Source organism: Sus scrofa, chromosome X (genome assembly GCF_054392235.1).
Source record: "Sus scrofa isolate SSC_HxYL_T2T_F1_AM1 chromosome X, Sscrofa_HxYL_maternal_Yorkshire_Landrace_v2.0, whole genome shotgun sequence".
Lineage (NCBI taxonomy): Eukaryota > Metazoa > Chordata > Mammalia > Artiodactyla > Suidae > Sus > Sus scrofa.
Genome location: NC_139401.1, coordinates 95,010,678 through 95,027,915, shown reverse-complemented (window position 1 = coordinate 95,027,915; position 17,238 = coordinate 95,010,678). Strand labels below are relative to the sequence as shown.

At 43.4% G+C, this 17,238-nt stretch overlaps 1 protein-coding gene across 1 annotated transcript; it reads right to left on the bottom strand.

The window, feature by feature from the left end:
* Positions 1 to 8,883: 8,883 nt before the first annotated feature.
* Positions 8,884 to 9,788, bottom strand: LOC146394727 (uncharacterized). Its single transcript, XM_085007458.1, has one exon. The coding sequence runs from the start codon at positions 9,746 to 9,748 to the stop codon at positions 9,062 to 9,064; it is 687 nt and encodes a 228-aa protein (XP_084863584.1). The 5' UTR covers positions 9,749 to 9,788; the 3' UTR covers positions 8,884 to 9,061.
* Between the last annotated feature and the right edge of the window lie 7,450 nt (positions 9,789 to 17,238).

The window sequence follows — 17,238 nt, the reverse complement described above, 5'->3', positions numbered from 1 at the left end:
TGAGGCCACCAAGTTTCCCCATACTCATTGCAGTCCTCTTCTCTCAGGGACTCTCAAACTCTAGATAATTCACTTGCAATCTGTGCCTCTCCATCGTGCCTTAGGCACCACATATCCAGAGTCCCATGGGGTGGGTTTATGGTCACAGAAAGAAATCAGGGAGAAAGGAAGCAGAAGTAACCCCCAAATTCTGTATCTTATGCTGGAGATAGAGATGGTGGTAGGAGAAGCAAATTAAAACTGCATTTTCTTTTACATTAAACGATTTCTTGTCAAGTATAATACCTCAGAGAAGCATGTTTTCTAGGAGTCTCTGATGGGCTTTAACAAGGAAAGGTGGATAATAGACCCTAGGATGAGAATATGGAGAGCACACATGTTCTTTGTGTCACATCTAGGCTAGTAACTCTGCGACCATGAGTAAGGCCCTTCACGTCACTTGGAAGATCTCATCTGGGAAAAGAAACTGAGATCCTGGAAAGGATACAATTCCCTGTCCCAGTCTAATAATTATAAGCAGCACAGTAATTATGCAAATGAGTCATTCTGAAAGCACAATTCCCAATGGTGCATGACAAAACACCTGGATAAATACCATGTTCTCCCCAAGCCAAATAGTATTTGGTTAACTTCAGCACCCACTACCTGACATGGTTCTCCACTGTCTCCCTGGTAGGAAGACGTTGGAAGCACGGTAGGGACATAAAGGAAGGCTTTCAGGATTTCAGAGGAAGCCTAATGCACCAGCAGAGGCCCCAAAGGGGCAGGATGGGCCAGTTCACAACCCTGCTGATGGACACAAAGCAGCCTGGCAAGGTCTGAATAGATGCCCTGCTAGCAGAGAGTTTGGGTGCTCTTGTGCTCCACTAATGTCTACCAGTGATCCTAGATTTAGTTTTAATGTCTTCTTGATAAGTAGAAAGAATAAGCAGCCACTTTTCCAAGCTTAATCCTCCTCCTCCCCACAGGCATTCTCACATCTTCCAGGAGTGACAGTCCATGACCATAGAGGAGGAGGGCATGATGGATCAGGAAGCAAGACCAGCGATATTTTATTGGTCCCTGTCTTGGAAGATGAATGTGATTTCTTCCTGTCAAGACAATCTGGTGGGTTCTGTTTTATCAGGCTGATGGATTGGAGGTGAACAAAAAAATAAATAAACCTTTGACTAGCTAGAGGAAGAAAATAGGATCGGGGCAAAGGGAGTGATTTCACTAATCTTAAATGGTGAGGAATCCCATTTCCCCTGCTCAAGCTACAAGGCTGCACTTGCCAGGCCGACCCCTATCGCTTCAGCCCGCGCCAGGTGTTCACACTTGGAGTTCCTGGCTGGGCCTCAGAGACTGCCGGTTTCTCATTGGCTGAGCCAGTCGAGAGTGGCAAATGGGCCGCTCTGATTGGGCGCTTCCAGCATCCACCCGGAAGCTGAGTCTCAAGTCGTGAAGGTTTCTGTTTTCAGCCGGAGACTGTACTCCTGGAGAAAATCCAAATAAAATCAATCTGAACCAGTGAGAACAGTAGCTTCACTTTCTCGCACCGTGGATCGGCGTTATGTCCTGAGTATTTGATTTAATCATGCTGTTGTCGGGTTCGAGTCCTCACTGTATTTTCAAATGATTCTCCTACCAAGAGTAATGCTGAGAAAGTTTGAATGGGGCACGTTTGTCCGATTAACACAACTTTCTCCGAGTTGATACTTGTGTTTGATATTTAAGCAGTGAAGCCCTTTCCGTTACTTTGTCATTTCAATTAACCTCACCTCGAGGACGTGATTGCTCACTAGGTGCCCTTCCTCCTTACTCACCCTGCAAAGTGAATAATCACATGTACTTATTGGGCTTTTCCTCTTCAACATTAAACTGCATTGTTCCTCTCTTAGATTACCAGTCAGTCAGTCAGTCATTCTTGAGCACCCAGTCTTCACTCTACGGCTCATTTACATGAGGTTTCATAATGCTCCTGCTTAATATCTGAATTTACAGGTGCAGGAGACCAGTTAAACACGCCCTAGCGTTGTAGCTTTCTTAAAATGACTTCTCACAGAATACAGTATGCAGGAGACCCGTTTGCCAGAACAAGTTTGGAAGAGATTTTGTGTGTCATAGGGCAGACACTGTGAATTTGAAATAGAGACAATGAGTGTGATAGAAAAGAAATGGCTTACTAAAAGTGCTGAGTTTTCAAACTGTCCCATGATACTGTCTTTGGAAATGGACAGGGCTCTTACCTAAAATGTTGTTGTGGGTGTGTAAGATGATCCTGAGGTACCATATGGATGGTTGCATGTGCAGGTCCTTTGGTGGTAGTTTTCCTGCTCTCTTGGGAATCAACGTTTTGTGGAACTATTTTCATAAGATTTTACTGATATTCAAAAAATACAATAATTAAATATTTCCTCTCATCAGTTCATTTACTCTGAATCCTCAGTCGAATGACCCCAAAGACCTCTCTGGAGGCATAATGGCACATCGCAGTTCTCCCACATGGAACAGAAAAGACCCACGACCTTTATACCCCTCCTCAATCAGGCAAGGACCCCCTTCTTAGCCACACAGCTCTGAGTGGTTAAGCTCTCTCTAGTATCCTGCCTCGCCAAATTCTTTTTCCTGAGCGTGTGGGTTTCTGAAAACATTAAAGTAGACTTTCTATTTTGTCTCTCTTGGAAAGTGCTGCCTCTCTTCTCGGGGCTTGAGGAAAAATCTTTTGCTGTCTGTAGACTGCCCATATTTTGTCTCAATATTTGGATGAGAATGACAGCCTTTTCAGGTTTCAACATCCTAACCAATAGGGATGTTTAGAACGTCTTTTAAAATATAAAATAATTGCCAAACAAAACTGAATAAATGTTGGTGTTTAAAGAAAATAACACTGCAAGGACTGAAATGAAAGAGTATCTATCTTCTCTCTTCACAGAGATGGAAAGTCATAAGCTTTTTAAAAATTAAATACAGTGTTCAAATAGTTGAGCAGAATTACATGAGAGTGATCAGCTTATTTTCCCTTAATGGTCACCACTGGTGTGTTTTTTTTTTATTTTTTATTTTTTAACTATATGAGTATCTACAAAGCATGGCTTATATTCAACCATCCATGTAGCAAACGGAGAAAACTTCTATGCACTATTAATTGTGAAGCAATGTGATAGGTACTGTACAAGGGATGGTGAAAAAAGAGCAGAGGGCTACATGTAAATCTTGACAAATACCACCCCAGTCAGAAGCACTCAGCTGGCTCATAGATACATGAGCATAATAAAGGTTTGTTGTTTAATCCACTAAGGTTTGAGATGGTTTACCATGCAGCAATAGCTAAATAATACACTGTTTTAAGCAAAGTTTTTCATACTGCTCAGGGATTTCAATGCTTTGATTCATAAACAAACAAACAAACAAACAACAAACAAAACAAACCATCTGCTTCAGTAAGACTTTCCATGGCTATTCTAGGCTTACATGTGTTGCAAAAAGTTAAAACTTGTAACCTCACCTCTTAGTAAAAGAACAAATGCTCGCCTAATGTCATGGAAGAACTCACCTATAACTCAAAATTCATGTCTCCCGAGGGTTGAATTCTTTCTCCTTAAAATTCCTATGCTGATGTCCTGAACCCTAGTACCGCATATGTGATTGTGATTGTACACGGGGAAAGGATCTTCACTGGGGGAATCAAGTTAAAATTTGTTCATTTGGATGGCCCTTAGTCCAAAATGATCTGTGTCCATTTAAAAATGAGAAATATAGTCCTAGAGATGCTCATTTAGGGAGGAAATTGTGAACCAATGTAGGCAGCGCTCTGCCATCTTTCCCAGACAAGGAGAGAGGCCAGGAAGAGATGTTTCTTGAATACCACTGGGAAGGAACCAAACCACCTGACACCTTGATTTGGACTTCTGGCCGCCAGAAGTGTCAAACACTAAGTACATGCTGTTCAAGTAAACCCATCTCTGGCATTGTGTACATCAGCCATAGATGCCTAACACCACACTCTTAAATTACCCCGATTAGATGTCTAATATAATAGTCCTAAATTACCCCAATTAGAAACATAAAACCAATCAAGAAAAGAAGCACAGAGCGACCCAAAAAATCACGCATGATGCCTTCTCTGTTACCAGAACTGAATCCAGCAGGAAGGCACTTGCTCTTTCAGCCTGGAAAACCGGCTTGAACATTGACCAATATGGCTGTGGCTCCCCAGTGCGTGTCTCTCATTGGCACAGAGTGACTCGGAACAGAGTGATGCTTGAGCTTTTGTGAGTGCATCTCCCACCGTCCGAGGCACATATCACGAAGGTTTGTGGGAGGAAAGCCTGAAAAAGAATAGGAACAGATCCCCTCCCCGGAACAAGTTAGAGTAGTACCTTTGGTTTGCAGATGAAGATTTTTCCAGTTAGGGTAGAATGTGGAATAGGTTTTCTTCCTTGAACTTTTTAAATTTTTTTTATTTTTAGGGCTACACCCGTGGCATATGGAAGTTCCCCGGTAGGGGTCAAATCAGAGCTACAGCTGCCGGCCTACACCACAGCCGCAGCAACGCAGGATCCGAGCCGCGGCTGTGACCTACACCACAGCTCATGGCAATGCTGGATCCTTGACCCACTGAGCGAGGCCAGGGATGGAACCCGCAACCTCATGGTTCCTAGTCAGATTTGTTTCTGCTGCGCCACGATGGGAACTCGGGACTATTTGGTTTTAGTTATTACCATTAGTTTTATTATTATTATTATTATTATTATTATTATTATTATTATTTGCTGTGGTCGGATCCACACTTTAAGTAAATTCCATAATGTGGGTCATGGACAAAATATTTTGAATGGCATATTTTTGTCCTCTCAGTACTATTTTCCATGCAGTGATGCTTGTAATTTGTTGATTAAGCATGAAGCCTTTCACTCAGTTCTTCTTTACAATAAATCACACCATTAGATCGTGAATGAGCACCAGGTGCGCTTTCCTCAATCAGCCACTGAAGTAAAGAATCACAGTCACTCATTTCCTCTTTGATTTTCCTCAAAACAAAAACCTCATTTTCCCCCTAATTCTTCCTAGGCTTCCTGGGTCACAAACCCTTGCACTCCCAGTCTTTATTCTGCAGACCTATTACAGTGCACGTTTTGTTTTGTTTATTTGTTCGTTTGTTAGTTTTTGGTCTCTTTAGGACTGCACCCGCGGGGGGGGGGGGGAGGCATAGGGAAGTTCCCAGACTAGGGGGACCTGTAGCTGCCAGCCTACACCACAGCCACAGCAACGCCAGATGCGAGTGGTGCCTGCGACCTACACAACAGCTCATGGCAATGCCGGATCCTTAACCCCCTGAGCGAGGCCAAGAATCGATCAAACCCGCGGGTTCGATGCATACTAGTCCTGATTCCTTATCGATGAGCCACGATGGGAACTCCCCCTTTAAGGTGCATCTGTAAGTGTTACACTAATGTTGCTAGTTCACTTCTGAAGTATAAATGCAAAATATCCAAAGCGAAATAAAAAGGTCTTAATGTGATAGATTTCTTGAAATTGCTTTTTACATAATGCCACAGCTATGAGACCGGCAGGCAATGATAACTCTAGTAACCCAACTCTGTGTCATATTGACAAACACTGGCATTTTGAAGCAGCAACCATTAGCATGATAGAAATTAGATGACTTTCTAAAATCAGCTCTTTCCAAACTGGTCCACAGGTGCTTCTCTGGAAAGGCACCTGGCTCTGCAAAGAGTTCTAACTTCTGAAATTTCGTTCCAGTATGTACAACAATTTCTATATTGGTACACAGAGGGAACGAGGCACTTGATTTCAGGATAGATTTTAATGACAACTTGTGCAGCAAGCTCTTTTTGGTTCAACACTTTTTATATGAATTTTCAACCTTCCAGAATTGCAATAAGTAATGGACTTACTTACTAAGGGGGCTTCATTGCCTGAATCCTGCTCCTATTGCTCTAAAGGAGAGCTCAGGAGGCAACATTTCCCTGCTTCATACTTCCAATAGTCCATTACCTCCCTCTAGCGTCCTCTCCTGCCCCTGCCCCCATTTTACTCTTGAGCATGCAGTGCTCTGTCCAAGGTAGAAGGCTTTGTTTTCAGTCTCTCCAAGGAAGGAGCCCAAGAAACGTTTGGAATTTTGTAGTTTACATAGCTTTGGTCTCATCGTTTGGCCGAGAGAAACATCCTTTACAATTTCTACATCCTAGTCAACTGGAGGTTAGTTACAACTTATTTGAAATGTTCAAATGAAATGCCTCCCAATCATGATGAAATGTGGGCTTTAAAGCAAATCCCAATAAATTGCGAAAGATTGAAATCCCACAGCATGTTCTCTCTACACAGATGTGGATATCTAAATATCAGATTATAAAGAAGACTAATAGAAAATTGGCAAGTTCTTTGAAATTCAGCAATTCACTGACAGAAAAAAAAAAAAAATCCGATAAGAATCTTCATGGACCTTAAGGGAAAACAATGGAAGAAATGTCATGAACAGTAGCACCCAAACAGCCTGATAGGAAAAGAAGACATGTTAGGCCTTAAATTGCCGATAGTCCTCCTTAAATTGAAGCAAGGGGCTTAAGACATGACCTGCTCTGGATTCCCTTCCTTAAATCCCGTGATTAAGTACAAGTTAGGAACCAAAAAAAGAAGAGGCCTGGTATCACAGTAACTTTCCCCTTAATCCCCAGGCCCACTGTCATAGAAAGGTTATTATCTGCTCAGGCTTGTTCAATAGACCACACTTTGAGCCAAAGGCTGTGGCTCCCTGTCAGCCATGAGCTGCACCCATAGAGAAAGGAGCGGGAGTTGCTGTCGCTACACAATCTCCAACAGCCGTACAAGTGCAGGTCAGGAGAGTTTATGTTTTAAAAATCAAAAGATTCTCTCCTGGGAAAAAACCTATTCCATACACCTGAAAGAAGTTTTTTTTCCTTCAATGGGCCGCACCCACAGCATGTGGAAGTTCCCAGGCGAGGGGTCGAATCGGAGCTGCAGCTGCCAGCCACAGCCACAGCAATGCCATATCCGAGCCATGTCTGCAACCTACACCATGGCTTACAGCAGTGCCAGGTCGCTGACCCACTGAGTGAGGCCAGGGATGGAAACTGCATCCTCATGGATACTAGCCAGATTCGTTTCTGTTGTGCCACAACGGGAATTCCTGCATTTTAAAAGTAAATTCAGAACCCAGGGAATTAGAAAGTGAAACGGTTGTGAAATACTGTTTTGCCATTTCTCTACTGTATATCAATCCCCGTTTATATATTTAAACGTATGCTTAAACTGGGATACACTGGAAAGGCATAATAAGGGTAATAAGTGGGTGCATCTGCTCCTTCGCTTTATCTATTGCATGTAATGGGCGAGAAAAACCATAATACCCTCGTGGAATCCTGAGAACAAAAACGGGACATGAAATCAATAGGATGATAACTTAGACCGCATACCACTCTGTAAAAACTGACCTAGGGAAAGCACTAAAACTGGGACCAAGAAAAGGTGGAATACCTTTAGTTTCTCTAGCTTTTCTCTCATTGTTTGCCTGAGAGTCTCCTCCTTCACAGGTTTCTGCATCCAAATCAAGGGGTACTGAGAAGTGTTTCTTTAAAATGTTTTTAATTGACGTTAAGGTGGGTTACAACATTGTATTAGTTCAGGTTTACAACTTAATTGATTAATTATTTTTGCAGAGTAACTCTATTTAGTGTTATTAGAAGATATTAGCAACGTTTCCTTGTGCTGGACAGCATATCGTTACTATTTTAAACTTTCAAAAGGAACAGTTTAAAATATGAAGAAATATTGAGTTCAAATAAAAATCATCATAAACTACAAAGGATTGAAATCCCAGAAGGTGTTTTCTCTCTCTACTGATGTAGGAAGCTTGAAATCAAATAAAAAGAAAAGGAATTGGAAACATCTCCAACTACTTTGAAATTCAGAAACATACGAACAGAAAAGCAAGCAAGCAAAAAGTCAATGCACCAAGAAGAAAACACAATGGATATTTAAGTACTTATCATCATGAGCATGAGCATTCAAGTCACCTGGGGTGGAGCAAAGAGTCACCTTAATTCTCTTAACTGCTGAACATCGTCCTCTTGTTTTAATGCAAAGAGATAGAGACCTGTGGCAGGGCCAGATCTGGATGCCTATACTTAAATCACCTTGGTGAAAAGCAAGGACTTGAAGGGAAAACAACAGGCAAAGGATCACACCTCCTTCCCGCTCAGTCTCTGGGCTGAGGATCACAGGAAGGCTGTGACTGGTTCAGCCCAGGGTCAACCGATTTCATTTGGGGCCAGTGGCTGTGGCTCACAGGCTGCCACTTCCCCAATGACTGCTGTTCTCCAGAGGGAGGCCAAGATGCTCTCCCTGGGCAGTCCTATCATCTCGGCCAACTTTCAGTGTATTGAAGTGTTTGTTTTAAAAGTGAAAACTTATAGGCTGAAAAAAAAAAAAAGAATCAGGAAGTCTGAATTAGGAATCAGGAAGTCAGAATGGTAATTTCTGAAGATGTGGTGCTTGCCTCTAGAAAATTTACCTATTTTTACACTGAGTTTGGGTCCTGTTTTAGGTATTTCATTGAACTCAGATTTTGAGAAATGTTGAAGGAGTGTGGAGAGGGAAGTGTGATTTTTCTATCTGCTGTTGCACTTTGTTATGGTATCCTAGAAAACGATCTCCGGATGATACCGCTATATAGGGGTGGGGGACCAACTACAAAAAAAGCTAAATAAAATGATTATGCAAATATTTTAGGACCTAAAGATCCCTACAATGGCTGACCCACCAGGAATAGAAAGGACCATTTAGGAAAAGGGAGGCGGTGCACTAGGTTTAAGAGAAAGTCACCGTTTTCCTTGGAACAAACTGTGCTAGAGACATATGCCAGTTGTGAAGCTAACGTTTAATAATGTCTCCTTCAGCTTAACAACTTTTTAATGAGGGGCCATATGGCAGGGGTCGAACTAAAGCAGTTCTGATTCTTGAGCGCTACAGGTCTTTCCCCGCCAAGTGCTCTGAAAAGAGCCTTTGGTTTCTCGCGCTCAGGGGGTCCTGAGGCAGCTCATTTGCGAGTGGTGTATCTGATGACGGCCTTGGTGGCCACGGACATGGCGTGCTTGCGGAGCTCCCCGGGCAGCAGCAGGCGCACCGAGGTCTGGATCTCCCTGGACGTGATGGTGGAGCGCTTGTTGGAGTGGGCCAGGCGGGCGGCTTCCTCGGCGATGCGCTCGAACATGTCCTTAACGAACGAATCAAGGACATTCACGGCCTCCTGCGACAGGCTCAGGCCCGTGTGGACCCGATTCAGCACCCTGGGGAAATAGGTGGCGAAGCTGGCGAAGCCATCAGCGCGGCGGCGGCGGCGGCGGTGGCGGCGGCGGCGGCGGCGGCAGCAGCAGCAGCATCTCAGCTTGGGTGTCTTCTGCTTCGGGTTCTTCGCCGCAACTTTGGTGGTCTCTTCTTCGCTGGACTCGGCCTCCGAGGCCTCGCTTTCGGTCGTCTCGTCTTCGGTGAACTCATCTTCAGTGGACTCGTCTTCGATCTCCTTGGGTCCACTGGTCTCATCTTCACTCATCTGGGCTTCGGTTATCTCGGCTTCGGTGGTCTCGGCTTCTGCCGCCTCGAGTTCGTCGGTCTCAGCTTCAGTTGCCTCATCCTCGGTGGTCTCCACTTCGGTCATCTCAGCTACAGTCATCTCCACTTCCTCAGTCACCAGGCTTGCCTCGGAAAGCACAAAAGGCTCAGCCATGTCGCAGCTACCTTCCCCACCGCTCAGAAGGAAGGGCGATGGCGGCTGCTGTGGGCCGGTGGCCTGGTTTATAATCCCAGCCTTCCCTGACGTCACAAACCACGTGCATATCCGATTGGCTAAAACGCTTGGCAGGAAGGCCTGTCACCCAACCAGGCCATATCACGTGTCACTCGATGCCCTCCTGCGTGGTCTCCCAGCAACAAGTACCCAGAGGACTCTGATGACCGTTAAACTTTCTGCGACCTCCACCAGAAAAGCTTTGAAATATGTCCTGTGGAGGAAAAGGTCATTCGTTCACTTCAGCTGATGCATGCCTCCTGCTCATGCATGAGGATTTGAAAAGTTGTCACCAAAGTCACATACCTCAAAGGGAGATCCATTTGGTCTCCCCGAGGGAGTCTGGCCGCCACAACCCAAGTCCTTGCCGCCAGGAGAATGACTCTGGCCACTTGGGGGCCATTTTGCCCCAGCACAGAATCTTCTCTTTCTTTCCATGGCTGAGCCTCCCAGTGGCTTGAGCAGGAATTCTCTGGCAGGGGAGCACAAGTGCTCCTCAAAATCGTGGGACACAATTGACCAGCTACTGCCTCCCACTCGCATGAAAACCCCCAGTGAGTTAGGAAAACATGATATAGCAAAACCATATTCTCCAAAGGCAGGTCAGAAAGCAGAAATGGGAATAGTTATAAGATTGTTAAAATGCATAAATATGTACCACAGTTTAAAAATTTCCAGCATTACTTAAGTCTTCAAAATACTCCACGGGCTTGACTTGCTGGACAAATAAGTGTCAAAGCTATTGATTTAAAACAATAATTTCCCTACTTCTCTATGAAAATAAAATGGGGGGGGGATGGAATGAATAAACGGAAAATACTTTAAAATTACATGCTTATTTTCAACAAGGATTCATGACAATATAGACAAAGGCATTTGCTAAGTGTATTTCCGTACCAGTAAATTTTAGAAATTGTATCCAAAAAGGACTTCATAGGAATTGAAAAACTGGGGTTCGTCAATGTGATTTCTTCTGAAATGATCAAGATTCCAAGGATGTTTTCATTTGCACATTTAAGGAGCTTCAAATTCTACTGCTCTTAAAATGGTTTCAATCATGATGGGGGGAAAAATCTGATTTTTATTCCCAGAAAATGTAATAATGGTGATAAAACCAATTTGTTACCAAAGTAGTAAACCTGTTTCCCTCCATCAGTCTTTTTTATTGAGATTTAATTGACATACAGCATTATCTTAGTGTCATACTGATTCAACATACATATATCTTATGAAAAGATCATCCCCCAAATCTAGCTAACAAACCCCCACACCCACACACACACACACACTTGCAGACAGTTTTTTCTTGTGTTGAGAACTTTTAAGATCTACTCTCTTGGTAATACTCAAATATACAATACAGTGTTTAACTCTAGCCACTGTGCTGTATATTACATCCCTGAGACTTATTTATTTTAAAATTGGAAGTTTGACCCTACCTCATTTTGTCTTAACCGTTAATCATACCATTAGATAATAATTGCACATCAGGTGCCCCCATTCCTGCATCACCTTCTGAACTGAATGATCAGATGTGCTCACTTCACCTTTCAATCTTCAGCATCAAAACTCATTTGTTCCTCTCTCTCCTCGAGATTTCATAGCTGTCATTCCCCCTTGCACTCCCAGTCTTCACTGTCCACATGGTACATTTCAAATGTTCCATTCATGCTTCTATTTGATTTCTGAAATTTTAGATGCAAACACCCGAGGAACTATAAAAATGTCCTACTGGATTCATTTTCTTAAAATAACGTCTCACATAAAGCCATAAAGCCAAGTGCATGAGACCAGTACACAAGACCAAGATTGTCCAAAACAGTTGTATGCCATATGGAGAAACACTGGGATTTTGAGCAGCAGTACAGTGTGAGCATGATGGAAATGACATGACTTAGAAAATGCTGTGCGGCTGGTTCTTTGAAAAGGTGAACAAAATTGACAAACCCCTGGCCAGACTCACTAAAAAGAGGAGAGAAAGAACCCAAATAACCAAAACTATAAATGAAAAAGGAGAAATCACAACGGATACAGCAGAAATACAAAAAAAAAAAAAAAAACCATAAGAGAATACTATGAACAACTATACGGCAACAAGTTTGACAATCTGGAAGAAATGGACAATTTTCTAGAATCTTACAGCCTGCCAAAACTGAATCAAGAAGAAACAGACCGAGGAAGAGGACAAGATGGCGGAGGAGTAGGGAGACACGCTCGCCCTCTCCCACAAACACAACAAAAAAAGCACATCTACAGAATAAATGACTCGCACAGAACAGCAACCAGTCGCTGGCAGAGGAACCTAAACTCCAATAACGGCAAGAAGTTCGTGACATTACTGGGCAGAACGGGAGAAAAGAGGAGAGTGAGAGAAGGTGAATCCGAGCGGGACGGGCGCTCCCGAAAGGGAACTGCGGAGGAGAAAGGGATCCCGCACCCTGGAAAGTCACCTACCGGGGGAAAGATCAAACGAACCGGAGCAATCTCCAGATGCAGAGAAGAGTGTAGCACTAAGTTGGAGTACGGAAAAGCCGATCAAGAACCCAACGGACCATCTGAACTACGGGCACAGTCACCAAAAATTGAGACGCCTGGGTGGGGGCTGGGCACCGAGACCTCACCGCAGAAGGTTAGTCCGCGAGAAAGGGCTGGGGGGCGGGGCAGAGCAGAAACTGCTTGGGAGGTCTAGAAACCATTTGACGGGGCAGAGACTGCCTGGGAGACTAGAAAACAAAGCTGTCGCAGAGGAAGGGAGCAATATTCTAGGGGCGGGGAAGTGGAAAGCCGCATCAGAGGGAACCTGGGAGAAGAGCCTGGTCTGCGCCCCTGCTGGGGAGGGGAGAGAAGAAGGGGTGGGTCCCCATAGAATACCCCCCACGCCACAGCAAGCTTACAGGCCGGCTAGCTAGCTGAAAGCTGTGCTTCCCAGTGCATCCCCTCCCCCCACCCCCGCCACCCCCTACGCTCTCACGGACCTGGGGCTGCCTGCCATCCAGGAGGGCTGGCCTCAACAATTGCCTGAAGCCTACCACCGCAGGGGCTGTCCCTGCACAGGCCTGCTTGCCCTTTGGAGGGGCTACACTTCCGCAGAGCAGCACCAAACACCACCAGCCCCCGAGAAAAGGCCTGCAGCCCAGAAAAGCTAGAACAAGCTTAGCCAGGCTGTGAATAGATCGGCCTAATTCTCGGACGGTTTTTCTGAGTCGGGCTGCCCCGGGGAGGAGCCTCTTGGGTCTCCAACGGCCCTGCTACCCGCCCAAGACCCCAGGGGGTGCTGAGACCTAGTGGACCAGCTGCATAGGACTGCCAGCTCCAGGCAGGACCCCCTGCAGCCCAGAAAAGCTGCAACAAGCCTGGCCGAGTTGGGAAAAGATCTCAGACGGGCTTTCTGAGTCGGGCTGCCCTGGGGAGGAGCCTCTTGGGTTTCCAGTGGCCCTGCTACTCGCCCAAGCCCCCAGGGGGTGCCCCACTCCCGCGGAATAGCTGCTCAGCACCAACAGCCCCCTGGAAGAGCCCCTGCAGCCCAGAAAAGCTGCAACAAGCTCGGCCAGATTGTGAAAAGATCCGCCTACATTCTCAGGCTGTCCTTCTGAGTTGGGCTACCCTAGGGAAGAGCCTCTTAGGTTCTCAGTGACCCAGAGAGCTGCTCCAGCCCCCAGGGGGTGCTGTACCCCTGAGGAACAGCTGCCCAACACTGCCAACCCCATGCAAGAACCCCACAGCCTAAAAACACCAGAGCAAGCTCTGCGTGACCAAGTGAAATCTGCTACCATCGTGGTGTGGACCTCCCGGTCCTGTCTGCCCTCAGGAAGCCCTCCTCTGCTTCAAAGAAACACTGTTAGCCCCCTCAACACTCCAGAAAAGCCACACTGCCTCAAAAAAGATTGACCAACAATGCCAGCCCTCAGGAAATATTCCACGGCAGTGACAAGGCAAACACTGCCCGATAACGGAGAGTACATCTCCCTCAGGAGAAAGAGAACAACAAGCAAGATGAAGAAGCTGAGAAACCACCCCCAGTCAAACCAACAGGAGAACTCACCTAAAACAGTCAGCAATGAAACAGATCTCTGCAGTCTGACAGACCTGGAGTTCAAAAGAGAAATAGTGAAAATACTGAAGGAATGAAGAGAAGATATGAACAGTAATGCAGATACCCTCAGAAAGGAACTAGAAAATATAAGGAGGAGCCAAGAAAAACTACAACATTCATTTGCAGAGATGCAAACTGAACTAGGGGCAGTAAAAACCAGAATGAATAATGCAGAAGAACGAATCAGTGATATGGAAGGTAGAATAATGGAAATCACTCAATCTGGTCAACAGACAGAAAACCGAATCAAAAAACTGGAAAGCAATATAAGAGACCTATGGGATAATATAAAGTGGGCCATTCTACGCATAATAGGAATTCCAGAAGGAGTAGAAAAAGATAAGGGGATGGAAAATATATTTGAAGAAATTATCGATGGAAACTTCCCAAATCTAAAGGACACTGGGTTCAAGATACAAGAAGCACAGAGGGCCCCAAACAAACTGAACCCAAACAGACCCACACCAAGACACATCATAATAAAAATGGCAAAAGTTAGTGATAAAGAGAGGATCCTAAAGGCAACAAGAGAAAAACAGAATGTTACCTACAAGGGAACCCCCATAAGAATATCAGCTGATTTCTCTACAGAAACACTACAGGCCAGGAGGGAGTGGCAAGAGATATTTAAAGTGCTAAAAGGAAAAAATATGCAACCTAGAATACTCTATCCAGCAAGAATATCATTTAAAATAGAAGGGGAAATAAAAATTTTTCCCAACAAACAAAAACTTAAAGAATACAGCAACACAAAACCCAGGTTAAAGGAAATATTGAAAGGGCTTCTCTAAACCAAAAAGAAAGGACGGAAAGGGAAGAAAAAAGAAAAGAAAAAAAAAGAAGAAGAAGAGGAAGAACTAGGACTGAGGAAACTGCAATCAGAGAGCAGTCACTCAAATAAGCCAGCATACAGATTTAATCATGAACATGCTTCAAATAAAATAAAATTAAAAAGAAAAAAATAAAAAAGAGTCATCAAAACTATAAAATGTGGGCAAGGGATGTTAGGAAGTAAATAACCCTTTTTGTTTGTTTGTATGTTTCTCTTCTTAATTTTAATATAGTAATGAAGTGTTTGAACTTACAGGACCATCAGGATAAAACACACAATTATGGGAAGGGGTTAGCATATTTAAAAAACAGGGCAACCACAAGCCAAAACCAAATATTGCATTTGCAAAAAACGAAAAAAAAAATACACTCAAGCAGATAACAACAGGAGACCATCCAACCAAAAAAAAAAAAAAGAAAGGAAGAATGGAGAACCATAGAATCAGCTGGAACACAAGGTTCAAATGGCAATAAATAATCATCTATCAATTATCACCTTAAATGTCAGTGGACTGAATGCCCCAATCAAAAGACACAGAGTGGCTGAGTGGGTAAAAAGGCAAAAACCTTCAATATGCTGCCTACAAGAAACTCACCTTAGGACAAAAGATACATATAGATTGAAAGCGAAAGGGTGGGGAAAAATATTTCATGCCAATAGACATGACAGAAAAGCAGGAGTCGCAACACTCATATCAGACAAAATAGACTTTAAAACAAAAGACATAAAGAAAGACAAAGAAGGACACTATTTAATGATTAAGGGATCCATCCAAGGAGAGGATGTTACTATCATCAACATATATGCCCCAAATATAGGAGCACCCAGATACATACAACAAATATTAACAGACATAAAGGGAGATATTGATGAGAATACAATCATAGTAGGAGACCTTAATACCCCCCTCACATCAATGGACAGATCCTCTAGACAGAACACCAATAAAGCAACAGAGATCCTAAAGGAAACAATAGAAAAGTTAGACTTAATTGATACCTTCAGGACACTACATCCAAAAAAATCAGAATACACATTCTTCTCAAATGCTCATGGAACATTCTCAAGAATCGACCACATATTGGGACACAAAGCGAATCTCAATAAATTTAGGAGCGTAGAAATTATCTCAAGTATCTTCTCTGACCACAATGCCATGAAATTAGAAATCAACCATGGGAAAAGGAAAGAGAAAAAACCTACTACATGGAGACTAAACAACATGCTACTAAAAAACCAATGGGTCAACGAGGAAATCAAAAAGGAAATTAAAAACTACCTTGAAACAAATGATAATGAAGACACAACCTCTCAAAACCTATGGGATGCTGCGAAAGCAGTGCTCAGAGGGAAATTTATAGCAACCCAGGCCTTTCTCAAAAAAGAAGAAAGATCCCAAATTGACAACTTAACCCTCCACCTAAATGAATTAGAAAAAGAAGAACAAAAAAGTCCTAAAGTCAGCAGAAGGGAGGAAATTATAAAGATCAAAGAAGAAATCAATAAAATAGAGACTCAAAAAACAATAGAGAAAATTAATAGAACCAAGAGCTGGTTCTTTGAAAAGGTGAACAAAATTGACAAACCCCCGGCCAGACTCACTAAAAAGAGGAGAGAAAGAACCCAAATAACCAGAATTATAAATGAAAAAGGAGAAATCACAACGGATACAGCAGAAATACAAAAAACCATAAGAGAATACTATGAACAACTATACGGCAACAAGTTTGACAATCTGGAAGAAATGGACAATTTTCTAGAATCTTACAGCCTGCCAAAACTGAATCAAGCAGAAACAGACCAACTGAACAGACCAATCACTAGAAATGAAATTGAAGAGGTCATAAAATCACTCCCTACAAATAAAAGTCCAGGACCAGATGGCTTCACAGGTGAATTCTATCAAACATATAAAGAGGATCGGGTGCCCATCCTCCTTAAACTCTTTCAAAAGGTTGAAGAAGAAGGAATACTCCCAAAGACATTCTATGAGGCCACCATCACCCTCATTCCAAAACCAGACAGAGATACCACCAAAAAAGAAAACTATCGGCCAATATCATTGACGAATATAGATGCAAAAATTCTCAACAAAATCTTAGCCAACCGAATCCAACAACATACCAAAAAATTATACACCATGACCAGGTTGGGTTCATCCCAGGTTCACAAGGATGGTTCAACATACGCAAATCAATCAGCATCATACACCACATTAACAAAAGAAAAGTCAAAAATCATATGATCATCTCAATAGATGCAGAAAAAGCATTTGACAAAGTTCAACATCCATTCATGATCAAGACCCTCGCCAAAGTGGGTATAGAGGGAACATTCCTGAATATAATCAAAGCCATTTATGATAAACCCACAGCAAATATAATTCTCAATGGGGAAAAACTGAAAGCCTTCTCACTCAAATCTGGAACAAGACAGGGATGCCCACTCTCACCACTTCTCTTCAACATAATTTTGGAAGTCCTGGCCACAGCAATTAGACAAACA